The following is a 14,467-nucleotide window of genomic DNA, read 5'->3' as shown; positions in this document are numbered from 1 at the left end:
GAGGGGCTCAGTTGGTTAAGAGCTCGCTCAAGAGTTTGAGCTCTGAGCAACAGCGGTTCGAGTCCAGCCCAAGCTGAGCAGCCGCTGAGCTGCCAACAGGTAGCAGGATGGCTCAGCTAAAAAAAAAAAGGAAAAATCAAGCAGTAATGTTTGATGTGGAGTGGCTGTAGTTTACTCTGTTTTGGGCTTCTCAGTATTGGAAATAAAAACACAAATCTAGACACTGCCCTGCCCTTAGCTGGGAACACGGAATTGATGCTTCTATTGTAAAACAAGAGCTCTGCTGGTATTGTTCTCAGGTTCCTAACTTAAAGTCGTACTGTCAAAGCCTGGCCTCCAGTCACATGCTGGAGAGCAACCAGGCTCACTGAGATTACAGCTACGTGAGGGCCTGTACCCAGGAGAGCTGCCCTGCACTCTCCGTAGCAGTTATATGTGCAGTCGAGCTGAAGAAGCCAGGCTGCCATACTGTATAGAGAGACATGACTATTCAACCTGAATTCTCAAGTACGAATTTAACCCCAAGATACCAGTTCTTTTTCCTGAAATTGTAGTATAAGTTCCTTTACTTCACAAAGGAAGTGAAGGAACAAAAATTAAACTGTATTTCTTTCAACTACATTGGAAAAAAAAAAAGCTGTAGGGTAGGATTTTGAGATATATGTATGCACCTGTAGCAGAGCTGGAAGGATAGATACCACACTGTATTCTGTGAGGGAGGAATGAACTTTCCCACCAACACAACAAATGATTTTTAATTGTGTAAACTGCCTTCGTTATCTAATCTTTTAATAGCTGGCTGCTTGAGATTAGTTTAATACAGATCATTTTATTTATAACCTAAAACGAAAAGTTCATTTGAAATAAAAATCACCCCTGTGCTCGCTTTGGCAGCACATGTACTAAAATTGGAACGATAGAGATTAGCATGGCCTCTGCGCAAGGATGAAATAAGAATCACCCCTATATTTTTACTTTTGGTCAAGTCAGTTATGGAAAGGTGACATCATCAAACCATTACATACACTGTTGCAACTTCTTTAGAAACATAAATGATCCTCCCATTAAATGGAGAATTTTTTTCTTAAAGGTTTTTTTATTCTGAAAATAATATTGGCTTGTATAAACATTGAACATAAAGAAAAGTAGAAAGAAGGAGAAACTAAATACCTTATTACTCAGAAGTGTTCAAAATGTTTGTATCTCCTCCCAGGATTTTATCTATGCGTTCGTCCTTTTTACACATTGAGATTGTGTCATAAATATCACTTTGTGTTCTGCCTTTTATCTGAATACTGTAACATAAATCTTTGCCCATGCTTTAGAACCCAAGTGCTTTTTCAGTAAACCTAAATAACAATATATTTGTTATTGTACATTTGAATGTATGTATAAATGCAATTTAAATACATCAACAGTGGGATGAATATATAAAACAACGGGATTAAAATTTTTTTCTACTATTAATAACCCAAATGCAGAACAGATTAATTCTCTTTAAAAAGCTATTCTTCAAACTTTAGAATTTCTTATTCTGTCAGAATCATCTGTATTTCATCAGCTACACATCGCATGGTATTTACACCTACACATCACTTTATTTGCCTTGCCTGACAAAATGAAAAGTATTGGGAATTGTTCAGGGAAATATGCCAAAAGAATCTTAGAGGCTCTTGAGTATTACATATTTTCCCAGTTACACTAATGAAAAGGAATTTGTTTGAGAACTTGACTCAGAGTGCAGCTGTAGGGCATTGAGTATATTACAGGATGGGTCTCCATTGGCCCTTTACTGATTTCTTTGCAGAAGTTTCTAGAACTTTTCTGAATGGCTTGAACAGAGCTGTTGTAAGAGAAGCCTAAGTTGGTCTGTGAAAAGACTGAATTTCACATTAAAGAAAAATTAAAATTATTCACATCATTTTATTTATTTATTTTTCTGTAGAGTGGAGCAAATACCTAATTTGATTCCCCTCCTCCCCCCCAAATGTTTCAACCCGTTAGTTTGGTCAGTATAAAAATAACTTTTACTGAATTTTCTAAGATTGTACTTTTCTGTCTTGAGTAACTATTGAAATATGTGTGAGTTTTTTTTTTTAATTTGTACCACTTGCAAAATATAACAAAAGTGTTTAGAAGAAACCGCTACTCACAGGACTTTTGAACTGTTTATCTCGGTCACATGTGCTGGGAAACACAACCAGTCTATGAAATGTATTGTTAGATAATATAAAGCTTTTTAAAAACCTTCCAAGTCGTGAAGATGCCTGGCATGACTGATATTTTTCATATGCTGTCCGTCTGAACATATAGTTTTGGAATTCATGGTTAGACCTACAGCTAATGGCAATAATGCTATTTAACAAGATTCTAGACTTTGAGAACGGTTCAAAGTTTCACCACTTATCTCTGCATAAGCAATCTCTTTGATCTTTGAGTAACTGTAAACTTCTTTCAGATCGTGTCCAAATTGGCACAGAGCACTTCAATAAATTTTTACTGTAGTTGACAATAAACATTCGTCTCAGAAAAAGGCGTTATTCCCTTGTCGACCATTTTGTACCCATCTGCCCTAGACAGGTGACAGCAATTCAAGGAAAATGGGCATAGTCCTTCACCACAGCAAGCTCGTGGCCTGGTAAGCAAGACAGACATGTCGGGAAGCTTATAGTGAGTGGTGCCCTCTGAAAAGTTATATAATAAACATGTAATGGATGCTGTGGGATATCGGAGGAAGCAGCTCCATCAGCTGTAGAAAGTTGAGGAAAAGAACAAATCACAGTTCTGGCTCCATAAACTCTTACCTTATAAAAAAAAAAAAGGAATGAGGTTAACATGGTGCTTGTTTTCTAAACCAACTGGATAATTTGGAATCGGAGGCTTAGAATATTGGGACAGCAATTAAACCACATTTTGATGCCATATGCAGAAATGATGTGAAATAAGTTTTTATTATAGCTCTCCTTTTATTGCTCCCAATAAATACTTCCTACTTTTCTGATTTTCCTGACTTGTAATAGTTGGCAGACAGCAAAGCAGCCCTGTGTTTCTAATTAAGAATTGGACGGTTAGCCGAAGTTCTGAGGAGGTCATCTCTGGGCGGGTCCGCTCTTGGCTGTCTCCAGCAGCTATGTTAGCATATCCTTGGGAATGAAAATGTTATCCTTCGTGTATACAGTTTAAATAAACCACCGATTCCTTTGCAAACAGGAAGTGCTCAGAGTGGTACTTAAACCACCTTACGTTTGATACCACATTTTCTTTCCCGGCTGTTGGAAAATTGTGATGCCTGTGGCTAATTGAACGGCTTTTTATTCATGTTGTATCTCAAGAATAGAAAGTTGGCTCAAAGTAGAAACACCTTCACATAACTTGGCATCTTCATGTTGACCAGGTTTCGTTGGCTGGAGGAGTTTGAGGGTTACTTCCCTGAGCAGTGTTCAGGTTGGCACCAGCGACCTCCTGCTGCTAATTCCTGTGACCACACACTTGTAGGTCCTCACCAAGCTTCAGGCCGCTTCAGACTCTGGACACTTCCTTGGTTTCTTTCCGAGACTCCCTGTCACACCCCTGCCTCCTCCTCGGGGTTTCTCATACTTTTTACTGCCCTTTCTTTCTCAGTTTCCTTTTGTTGCCTCCTCTTCTGGACTGTTCCTTAAGAGAAAACCTTCTTAACAGTTTTGTCCTTCTCTCACTCTGTTCACACTCACTGGCTGATCTTACCCATCCCCGTGCTTTAAATTGCTAATTATAGTTAATGATTTCCACCCATAGAAATAACCTAGCGAGGTCAGATGACCGGCCTGGGTTGGATTTCCAATTCTGCTATTAAAATTGTGTGACCTTGGGCAAGTTACTTAAGCTCCTTGTGACTTAGTTTCCTCATTTTTTCAAATGGGAATAAAAATAATTAACCAAATATATATAAGCCAGAGCCTAGCATATTAACTACTCCGAGCCCACCCGCAGTTATATCAAGCCAATGTTGATTCCTTTGTCAGGCTTCAGTTTCGATGTTACTTCCTCCAGGAAGCCTTTCATCCTGCTTCCATGTGGTCTCGTAATACTGTCTAATGGCCCTATTTCCCCTGTCTTCGCGTTTATTACGTTCATTGGAATTGCTGATTTATCGGCCACATCCCTCATCAGTCATAAGCTCTGTGATGGCAGAGATGGAATCCGACTTGGATGTCTGTGTGTCCCCAGGGTGTAGTAGCCTGGCACATCGTAGTACTTACTAGATATTTGCTGAATGAATGATGGGTGGTCTGAGATAGTTGGGGATGATGTATCTAAGGGTATTCGTTCCTTGTGGTCACATCAGTAGATTTTATAGGTCAGAAAACTGTCATCAGTTTTGTTGTGGTTGAGTATCCTAGGCAACCTGACTCACACCATCCAACTCATAGAAGACCATATTGTGGGCCCAAATGAAAGTTTTTTAAACTTGTTACAAAGGTTAGAGTATGCTAAGGAACAATTTCATAGGACCTTACCTGGGAATGTAATCCGCGCCTGTCCTCTCACTTAATACTGTGATGTTCTGTATGAAGGTGTGATGTTTGGCCTTTCAGGGTGCTGTCGTCAGCAGTAAGGTCCTCAGAGCACAGGTGATCTTAGTGCACTGAGGAACTTTGCACTATTCTTTCCAAATAGCTGAGGGGCTGTTGTATAGGAAGGGATGAGGCTTAGTGTGTCTGACTGCAAGAGACAGGAAGCTGAAGGAATGCAGACGTTTCTTTTTTAGTGCAAAGTACTTTCTAACTGGAGAAGCTGTCTGCGGATGAGTGGACCCCCCTGGAGGTAATGAGCTCCCATCATTGCTTGTGTTCAAGCATGGCGGGGACAGCCCTAGGCACTGATACCTAAAAGGAGATGGATGAGTGGGGACCTGAGGCGCCTTCTCATCCTGAGCTTGGGCCATGCCTCGCTCGCTCACGGACCATGGAGTTACGCCCTGTGCCCACATTGTAAGAACAAATGCCAAATTGCCCATCAGCAAGAAATCACATCAGCTTAATTATTGAAACTATTTTGATGGATGATTCTATGTGATTTCTTGAAGTTAATGTTATTAGCACCGCTGCCAAATCACTTGTTTTGGTCTCTTGGTAAAGGTGTATCTGTACCTTGACTTGAGCATAAGTGTGGCCTGTGTGATGTAGGTAAATAGACGATAATGTCTGAGATAACTGAATTATTAAGTGGATTTTGCAACGGTATATTCTCTCCTAATAGCCTGTGATTTGGTTCTGGTACCTTAAGTTTATTTTCCATAGGTTGTCTAGGAAATACTGTTAAATTCACTTTTTTTTTTCCTCCCAAATCAGGATTACACCCACCCCACTTGGAGAAGGCAAAAGTACAGTTACAATTGGGCTTGTGCAAGCACTGACCGCACACTTGAACATCAACTCTTTTGCCTGTCTGAGGCAGCCTTCTCAAGGGCCAACTTTCGGAGTTAAAGGTACTTTATTTAACAACTGGTATAATTTTCAGAGCAACGTTTCAGTGGGAGAAAAGTTTAAAAAGAACAAACCTATCAGAGGAACTAGTGCATTTCACCCCTCTATGCATTCCCCACACACACTCAGGTCACACCAAGTTGGTCCTCCTGCAGAGGGAACTGCCACAGGGCTTTAACGGAGCTGCCCACCCCTCTCCCATCCCCTAAGCCGATGCCTTGGTTTCCGGGAACAGTGACCAGCCTCTTGCTCAGGGGTCCAGCCTCGAGCAGAAAGAAGCCTCCGGTTTCATCAGAACCTACTTGGCCAAGCGATTTTGAAACTCTGCCATTGTATTAGTGTTTCATCACCCCCAACCATGGTGAAAGGTCTTCCCATCCAAACAGTTAGAGACCCTCTGTAGGCCCCCATGTCTCATCTCATTTGGAGTCGCTGTGGGGCGTGAGGAGCTCTGGAAATGACTGGCTATGGACAGAGATGTGATGGAATCCTCTTTGGCTCTGCTTGAGCTGACTTCTGGCACCGTTACATTCACTCCTCTTTCTTCACGGAACTATCATGAAATACTTCTCCAGCTCACTTTCCAATAGCATTTATTGCTACAATTAGTATTCATTCTTGGCACTTTGTATGGTTTAGCAGTATTATATTTATATTACTCTTACAAATATTAAAAACTCCTGACCCATTAAGTACTGATAACCCATAGAATGTCACACATTACGTAGTGGAATGAATACTAGACTTGGAGCAAGAAGGCTGAGGTTTTATTCATGGCAGTGTCTCTTACTGCTGTGTGACCTTGAGTCCATCATAACCTCTCTGAGCTGCATCTGTAAAAGCATAAAAGCTTATAGTACCAGGTTTACTGGGTTATTGTGAGGACCAAGTAAGATAGCATATAAAAAACGGTAAACTGGAAAGTGGTATGGACATGGAAGAAATCCTTATTGTTTAGGGAACAGTTTTAATGTAATAATGTTAAAGTTATTAATTAAAGTTTTCAATGCAATAACTTTACTATTTAGAGAGATAAGCAGCATGACAAATTCTTATTATATATATATTATTATCTAAAATAAACCGACCAAAGTTCATAATGTATTAGTCTGAGTTAATCAGTTTTTTTAACAAAGTTTTTTGATACTTCAGTGCATGTGCAATTTAGATGAAGCATAACCTCATAGACCTAATAAAAAATTAACAAAATAATCTCATGTTTGCTGTAAAGGCATTTGCTATATTATTTTTACCCTTTTTTTTTAAAGAAGGAAATGGAAGTCCTTAAATTGCAGAGTTGGGCATGGTGTGAACTTATCCCCCTTCTGTTTTGCTTTGATAGACATTACTATTTCTCACTGCCTGTTGTTATTCCATCTGGGTTGCGGGGGGGGCGGTGCCTCTTTGTTGGGTTTGGGGAGCCATGTCTCTGGGGCTCTGTTCATCTGTGCAGCTGTGTTTAGTGACTCATTGTAAATGGTGCCTGCTCTGTTGTTTAGGAGGAGCTGCGGGTGGTGGCTATGCCCAGGTCATTCCCATGGAGGAGGTAAGATCTCACAGGGACACATGTCACGTGTCACTGTTTTTCCTTCCTGGTACCTTTTTTCTGTGCTCCCATAAACACAAGCCCACCGTCCTTTCTCCTCAACCCCAAAGTCATAAATAAAGGCTCTGAAAACTAAAGATATCTGCATGACCCATTGGGTGGCAAAACCTGACATTTACTGTTATGAACTATTTGTGGATTTTGTCTATGCCACTTGATGTAAATATTCATATATTTTGCTGCAGAAATATTTGTTTTTAATGAATGAATGCCGACCTAGACACTGCTTGGGGTGTTTTATAAATAAATTACATGTATATCACACTACCTTTCTAAATTCCAAAAAAAATTCTGAATTCCATAACCCACCTGGCCGGAAGGGTTCTGGATGAGAGGATGTAGAGCTCTCTCTCCATCGGTCATCTGCTATACCGCCAAATTCAGGAAGACGTGAACTCGTCACTTCTGAAAATTGAGACTCAAAAATCAAAAATAGTTCGCAAGAATACTGGGCAGAAAGGGGCATTGGTGTTAATTCCTGTTTCTCTGAGAACCCCTCTGCACCCTGATAACCATTCCCTTGTTCCCTATATCTAATCAGTGACCAAGTCTCGTCAGCTCTACTCTTTGCTTCGACCTCTTAGTTAAGGCCCTGAGAAATCTTCCTGCAGGCCAAGTCTAAGCAGGCTACTTTTCTGTCCGATGTATTGCAGTCCCATTGAAATACAGAGTGGACGCTAGCAGTCTAGTAAGGAGACTGGGCAAGTAGCCCAGGGGAAAGATGGTGGTGGCTGGGCCAAGGGGGGTGGCAGTGAAGATGGAAAAAAGGATGACATTGACTTAAGACAAGTTTGCTGATGTTACAGAATTAGATGTGAGGGTGAGAAAAGATGAGGATTAAAGGCTGATATCCGGGATACTGGGTTGGGCTACTCTATAGAAGCATTTATCGAAATGGAGGACTGCGGGATTAATGGACGTGAGGCTGGAACTGGTGGCAAAGTCATCAGAAGAGGCCTGTTTGGGGCCTGCAGACATCCACGTGGACATCAAATAGACAGCTGGAAAGAGAAGCTCACATTCCAATTCTAAAATGGGCAAGGGATTCAACAGAAACATCAGAAAAGAAATATTAACCAGTGGATGTTTATCTTCACTAATAATCAAATTAATCTACATTAAAACCACTATCAGTTATCATTTTACTTGTCAAATTGACAGAGTTGGATTTTTTTAAATGTTTTGACATGACACTTTTGAAATACATTTTTATACGCTGCTGGGACATGTATGTTGGTAATACTTTTATGGAGGGAAGCTAGAAATATGTATCGATTGTCTTAAAAATACTCATACCTTTTGGCCCAGATAAATCCATTTTTAGTTTATCTTGAGGGAAAATTGGCCGTGTGTGCAAATATTTCATTTTAAAACCGTTAATCTTCACAGTTTGTAACATTAAACAATTAGGGGGAAAACTTAAATGTCTAATAACAGAATTTTAAATTAACTATATTTTGAAAACTTGTGATATAAAAACACTAGTAAAATTAATGTTAAGTATAAATGTTAAGGTATAAACTGTTGTGGTGTCATGATCTCAATATTTCAGATTATAAATATTATAAAATAAACATGCATATGCAATTTTTTGTGTTTTCTAGTGATCACATATTTTGTTACAAAATAAGATTTTAATAAGAAAATGTAAATGTTTAACCTTCCAAGAAATGAAAGAAATATGACTTGAAACAGAACACCACTTTTTCAACTATAAAATTAACTTATTTTTTTAGCCCAAAGGTTACATTGTTTCTGAAGTAACTGATCTGCCAGCATTTTGTGGGTGGTATTCCAGCTCTTTCAAAAAACAATTTGGTGATATTATCAAGATCCTTTAACCCAATAACCACACTGCCGGAAATATATTGCTTATTAGCAATTAATTTTTTTAAAAAAAAAACAGCTATTTGCATGTATTCTTTATAATTGTAGCCTTCTTTGCAAAAGTGAAAATTTGGAAGCAGCTTAAATATCCAGACATAGGAGACTGAAAATTTTGGTACATCTGTTCAATTATAAACTGTTACCTATACATAAACAAAATTATTACATAAGAATAAGTTCTTTAGAAAAGGAAGTATAAAATTATACATATGTTGATTCTACCAATAATAATCATGTGTATACACAGGACTGAAAGGAAAATAGAAGAATAGAGTTGTGAGAGTGATATATTTTCTATTTCTCAGACTTTCTATCATATTTTATTTTATTTTATTTTTTAAGATTTTTATTAAAAATATAGCAAACATACAATATTTTATTAGTTTCAGATGTACACCATAGTTATTCAACATTTATATACCTAAACAAGTGATGTGGTATTCTATATTATTCTATTTGTTGCTGTTTATTTTATGCCCTGCCACATTCCAAAGTATATTTGATATGAGACTATCTTCTAAATCATAAAACAGTGCATAAAAGTAAATGAAAATGAGGAAAACAAAAAAAGGACCAATCACTAAGTCCATCAGAATATTTTACCCTTAACCTGAGAAAGAAAGAATTTGCAACAGAAAGCCTGCTCAAGAGTTCGTTATTGTCAGGTGGAAGACCCTGACATTGATTTTCTGACTTAGGCTGTTTATGGATTCAGTTCACAATAAGGATATGTAATTAGTGAGGTACTTCATGTATTTAGAAAGTCCTCGAGTACTGGCATGGTATTTGAAACAAGTAGAAAGAGTTTTCTTTTCATTTCTAGTTCAACCTTCACTTGACGGGGGATATCCATGCCATCACCGCTGCCAATAACTTGTTGGCTGCTGCCATTGACACAAGGATTTTGCATGAAAACACTCAAACTGATAAGGTGAGAAAAGTTTCTCATTGCCCATTTGGGGCATCTTATCTTGGGATTCCTGGATTCTTCAGGAGTTCATGGAAAAACTTCTGGAGTTTGTAAACTCGGAAATTTTACTCAACATCTCATGAATTTCTGTGTGCCCTTTTTTCTTGGGGAGAGGGTCCATACTTTGGTCGGACTCTTGGATGAGTTTATGACCACTGCCAAATTTTGGGGAGAATTGTGTTAATTGTACTTTTTAAGCCAAATATTCTTTGAGACAAGTCGTTAGTTTTGAAGTTAGTTGGTCTGCCAGTTCTCTGCATTCTGCCCATAGACCTAATCTCTGTTCTGTACTAAGGGGATTGGAGAGAGAGCTTTTTAAGATAACATTACATGCAGCTTTCCTGTTTGTGCTGTTAAAGAGGTCAGACCTCCGTGGGGCTTCAGGTGTATGTAGCCTGAGGCAAACCACACACCTGAAGGGAATAGGGTACCAGGCTCTAATTCCTCATGGACGTAAGACAGAGAAAAAGCGGGACTTTCTGGCTCTTTTACAAGGGTCCTGATTACCTTCAATTAAAGTAATTTCCTAGTGAGTTTTTGAAGCCAAAGGCAGATAAATATTAATTTGATAGTTATAAGGCTGTAGATCAAGAAATATATATTTATGCAAACTCTGCAATGTGCATTATGTCAGCTCTAGTCAGATTTATTAAAATGACAGAACTTAAGGCTACATTGTTTATATTAGCCAAGAATTTTAATAGGGTCTGTAATCTAAACAGTTGGGTTATAAATGTAATGAACTTTGTCATATCCTGTGAATTGTCCAAATTCATGGTTGGCCCTTAAACTTTTGTTGGATTTTATTTTTGTTTTATGTCCTTAGGCTCTGTATAATCGACTGGTTCCTTTAGCGAATGGTGTTCGAGAATTTTCAAAAATTCAACTCGCTCGGCTGAAAGTAAGTTTCCAGTTACGGTTCTTTAAAAAGAAAAGATCCTAGAGAAAAATCAGAAAAATTGCCAAAGCCAGAAATTTTGAAGTTGGTTTGATTTTGGTTTTTAAGATAATCATTTTGGTGTTAAACTCAAAAGAGACAGAATAATACAGCAGAGAGAGCACAGAGCTAGAAGCCCGAGACCTTGATCCTACACCAAAGAGCAGGGTGGACAAATTCGGTCTCGGTTTCTTCATTTATAAAATAAGAGGACGGCTCTGCTCATCTAGAGTAGCCTGGTCAACAAACAAATGAGAATTTCCAAGAACCCTTCTCTTTCTTCAGTTTCTTCAATTTCTAGGAAGTAAGATACAGCCTTTGAAAATTCATCTATCTCAGTTTGGTGCAGCAAAGATTGCAATTGTGGAAGCAATCTGAATTCTTCTCATATTACCATTTTCTACTGCACTTTGCTGCCTGTCCTACTAATCACTTTAATTTCATGTTAATTTCCCCCTGCTCTTTTTCACAGACTAAAAATTAATTTGAATAGTAGGATTTACAGCCACTGCTTGGAAATAATTGGTTTTAAAAAATTCACCCCCTTTTCTTCATACTGAACCAAGGTCGGTTTGCCCAGAGTAATGCACACAATTCTGCCCTCAGCAGCTACAAAAGATAGAGTTTCTGTTTCCCAGAATCTCTTCTTACACTTCTTCATTAGAAACCCCTTTCTTAGAATGTTTCCTTTACAGAAATAGATGAATTAACCATTTCCATGTTTTTTTCTCAGTGAACTAGAAATGACTGGTTTTGAAACATACACATAAACTTTACTTGAATTACTGGTATTTGGATTTGAAAGAAGAATAGTGAACTAGAGCATCAGTTATCCAGTGTATGTCCCTTCTGAGCACAGTACCTGGTGGCCACCTGGAGCACCGAGAGCCTCTGTCTGAGACAGCGTGGTCAGCGAGCACTCTGTGTACTGCTTGACGGCGCTGATTTTCAGATCTGTCATTTTTTTTAATAATATTTTTTTATGAGTTTCAGGTGTACAAAACAACATAATGATTAGACATTTACACACCTCACAAAGTGATAACCTCCACCAAGTCTACTACCCATCTGACATCATATATAGCTATTACAGTACTATTGACTATATTCCCTAAGCTGTACTTTACATCCCGTGACTGTATGTATATCTATATTTATATTTATATCTATAGTTGACATTCAGTATTATATTAGTTTCAGGTGTATAGCACAGTGGTTAGGCATTTATATAATCTATAAAGTGATCACCTGATAAGCCCAGTACCCATCTGACACCTTACATAGCCTTTACAACATTACTGACTATATTCCCCATACTGTATTTCACATCCCCATGATTATTTTGTAACTACCAATTGGTACTTCTAACCCCTTCACCTTTTTCATCCATCCCCCAACCCCCCTCCCATCTCAGAACCATCCGTTTGTTCTCTGTATCTGTGAGTCTATTTTTATTTTGTTTGCTCGTTTATTCTGTTCAGATTCCACATATAAGTGAGATCCGATCTGTCATTTTAAGGGTATGTCACAAATTTTACTGTCTTCCACTTACAGGCGTCATTGGGCCTTCAGCATTTATCTATAAGAGTTGGCTTAACCTATAGTTTATGCACAGTTCAACTTCAGTTTTTTGAAAAGGCTTTTCTAGTCATGGGGAGAATAAAGGAAGAGGGATCGTTTTGGTTACATTTTGCTTTCTATTCTTTCTAAAACTTGGTGCATTTTTTTTTTAACCATTAGAAACTGGGAATAAATAAAAGTGATCCGAGCACACTGACGGAAGAGGAAATAAGGAAATTCTCCCGTCTCAACATTGACCCCTCCACCATCACATGGCAGAGAGGTGGGTGCTGATGGCCACATTGGGGGGCAACGTGTGTTCCAGCTGACGCTCTTAAGTCAGCTTCACAGATGCACAATTCTATGTCTTCCCATGTTCGCGCAGTTGATGTTTCCTAATCCCTCCATGTATTTCACCGTCTTCTCTCAGCCCTGCCTCCTATTTGGAGAAAAGGTTGCACCCCGTCTTAAACCAACTGCTCCATGTGGGCTCGGTCCACCCACTCCCACCCCTTCCACATTTCCAAGGAAAATTACTAATTTTCTCCTCTGTCTCTGGCCTCTTGTACTGTTTTTTTTTTTTAATCTTAAAGTGCTCCCCGAATTTGTCCTGCTGCACTCTCGACCTGCTGCCCTAATTTCTTCCTTTCATTTCCTTACCACTAGCTCTTAAGTTCTTAAATTTGTGTTTTTGGTGCTGAAATGTTTCCTCTGAGTTTAGTATGTGCTTCCAGCCACTCATGAGAATACCCTCTAATACTTCAAATACAGTCTAAGAGACTCCCCATTATTTTCGTCCTGACCCCCATCTTAGCTGTGACACCATCTCCCTTCTCCTACACTGCCCTCTACAAGGGTGTGACAGTGGGGAAGAGCCCCAAACGGGGGGTCAGGAGCCGTGAGAGTGTGTCTCTGCCCTGCCACTAACTTACATTGTGTGACCCTGAGCAAGCCACGTCCATGTCATGGGCCTCAGCCTCTCGGAGATGGACATGGAGATGAAAACATTTACAGGAACAGGCTGATAGCACTTGATGAAACCTACGATGCTGCAGAAAGGTTAGCTGGTATCTGTTACTGGTCCTTCCTGTATGCTTCTCAGACCTGCCCGCCCACTTTCCCCATTTCTGTCCACTTCCATTTTTATCAGATACCTGATTCATTGCCGCTGCCTTTTCATAGATATTCTGGCCTTCATTTCCATCCCCTAATTCAGTAGGTTCATATTGAGGAGATGTTCTGTCACTTCCTTGCTCAGAAGCCTCCGTGCTGTGTGATGAAATCCTGCCCCCACCCCCCATCCTGGGTGGGATAAAATTGCTATCACATAGCGTGGCCCCAAGGCCTTCTGTGGTGGGGCCCATGAGGTTTTGCTCCTTGTCTGCTTTCCAGACAGATGAACATACCTTCACCCTTCTGCCTGCCCTCACCCAGCCGTCCCCACCCGTCTCCCTGCCTCTGCCCTCCCAGACACAGCCTAGGTCCGCTCCTTTGTGACACTTCCCTTCTGGGAATCCATTCAAACAGTTCCTTAAGAATTCAGTGTTTTCCCACAAACCATGCGGTGGAGAGACAAAGACAGAGATTGAGTCTTGGCTCTACCGTTCATGAGCTCTACAACTTGCAACAAACGACTTACTCAGTTTCCTCTGTAAAATGGAATAATAATTTCACTCTCCCCTCGCACAGGCCCACTGCACTATGGGAGTGCTTTCCAAACTGTAAAGCACCACCCAGATAATCAGTAGATGCCCTGTGGTAATAGTTGTGTGATGTAGTATTTCTGTGTGGTTTTGTCTCCCAAGCTAAAGGAGAGTAAAATCTCTGGAAACTTCAAAAAATATTTTTTGGTTATAAAAGTAACAACATTATAAGATTTTGGAAATGTCTAAAAAGAATAAGAAACATTTTGCTATACTAATGAAACTGTATCAGGTTCATTTGTGCATCTGGATTTTGTGTATAACTCCAATTATAATTTAGATGTGAAGATTTTGTGTCCTGCTGCTTCATTTGTAGCATATATTATGCATGTTCCATTT

At 39.4% G+C, this 14,467-nt stretch overlaps 1 protein-coding gene across 1 annotated transcript in view; it reads left to right on the top strand.

The window, feature by feature from the left end:
- Positions 1-14,467, top strand: part of MTHFD1L (methylenetetrahydrofolate dehydrogenase (NADP+ dependent) 1 like) — a 193,336-nt gene that overhangs the window by 47,190 nt on the left and 131,679 nt on the right. The window contains exons 12-16 of the mRNA XM_019638958.1: positions 5,331-5,467; positions 6,965-7,011; positions 9,782-9,889; positions 10,755-10,829; positions 12,606-12,708. Coding sequence (XP_019494503.1) covers positions 5,331-5,467; positions 6,965-7,011; positions 9,782-9,889; positions 10,755-10,829; positions 12,606-12,708 — 470 coding nt within the window. The remainder of the gene's footprint in view (positions 1-5,330; positions 5,468-6,964; positions 7,012-9,781; positions 9,890-10,754; positions 10,830-12,605; positions 12,709-14,467) is intronic.

Source organism: Hipposideros armiger, unplaced genomic scaffold (genome assembly GCF_001890085.2).
Source record: "Hipposideros armiger isolate ML-2016 unplaced genomic scaffold, ASM189008v1 scaffold_41, whole genome shotgun sequence".
Taxonomy (NCBI): Eukaryota; Metazoa; Chordata; class Mammalia; order Chiroptera; family Hipposideridae; genus Hipposideros; species Hipposideros armiger.
This window is presented reverse-complemented; position numbering and strand designations above follow the sequence as displayed.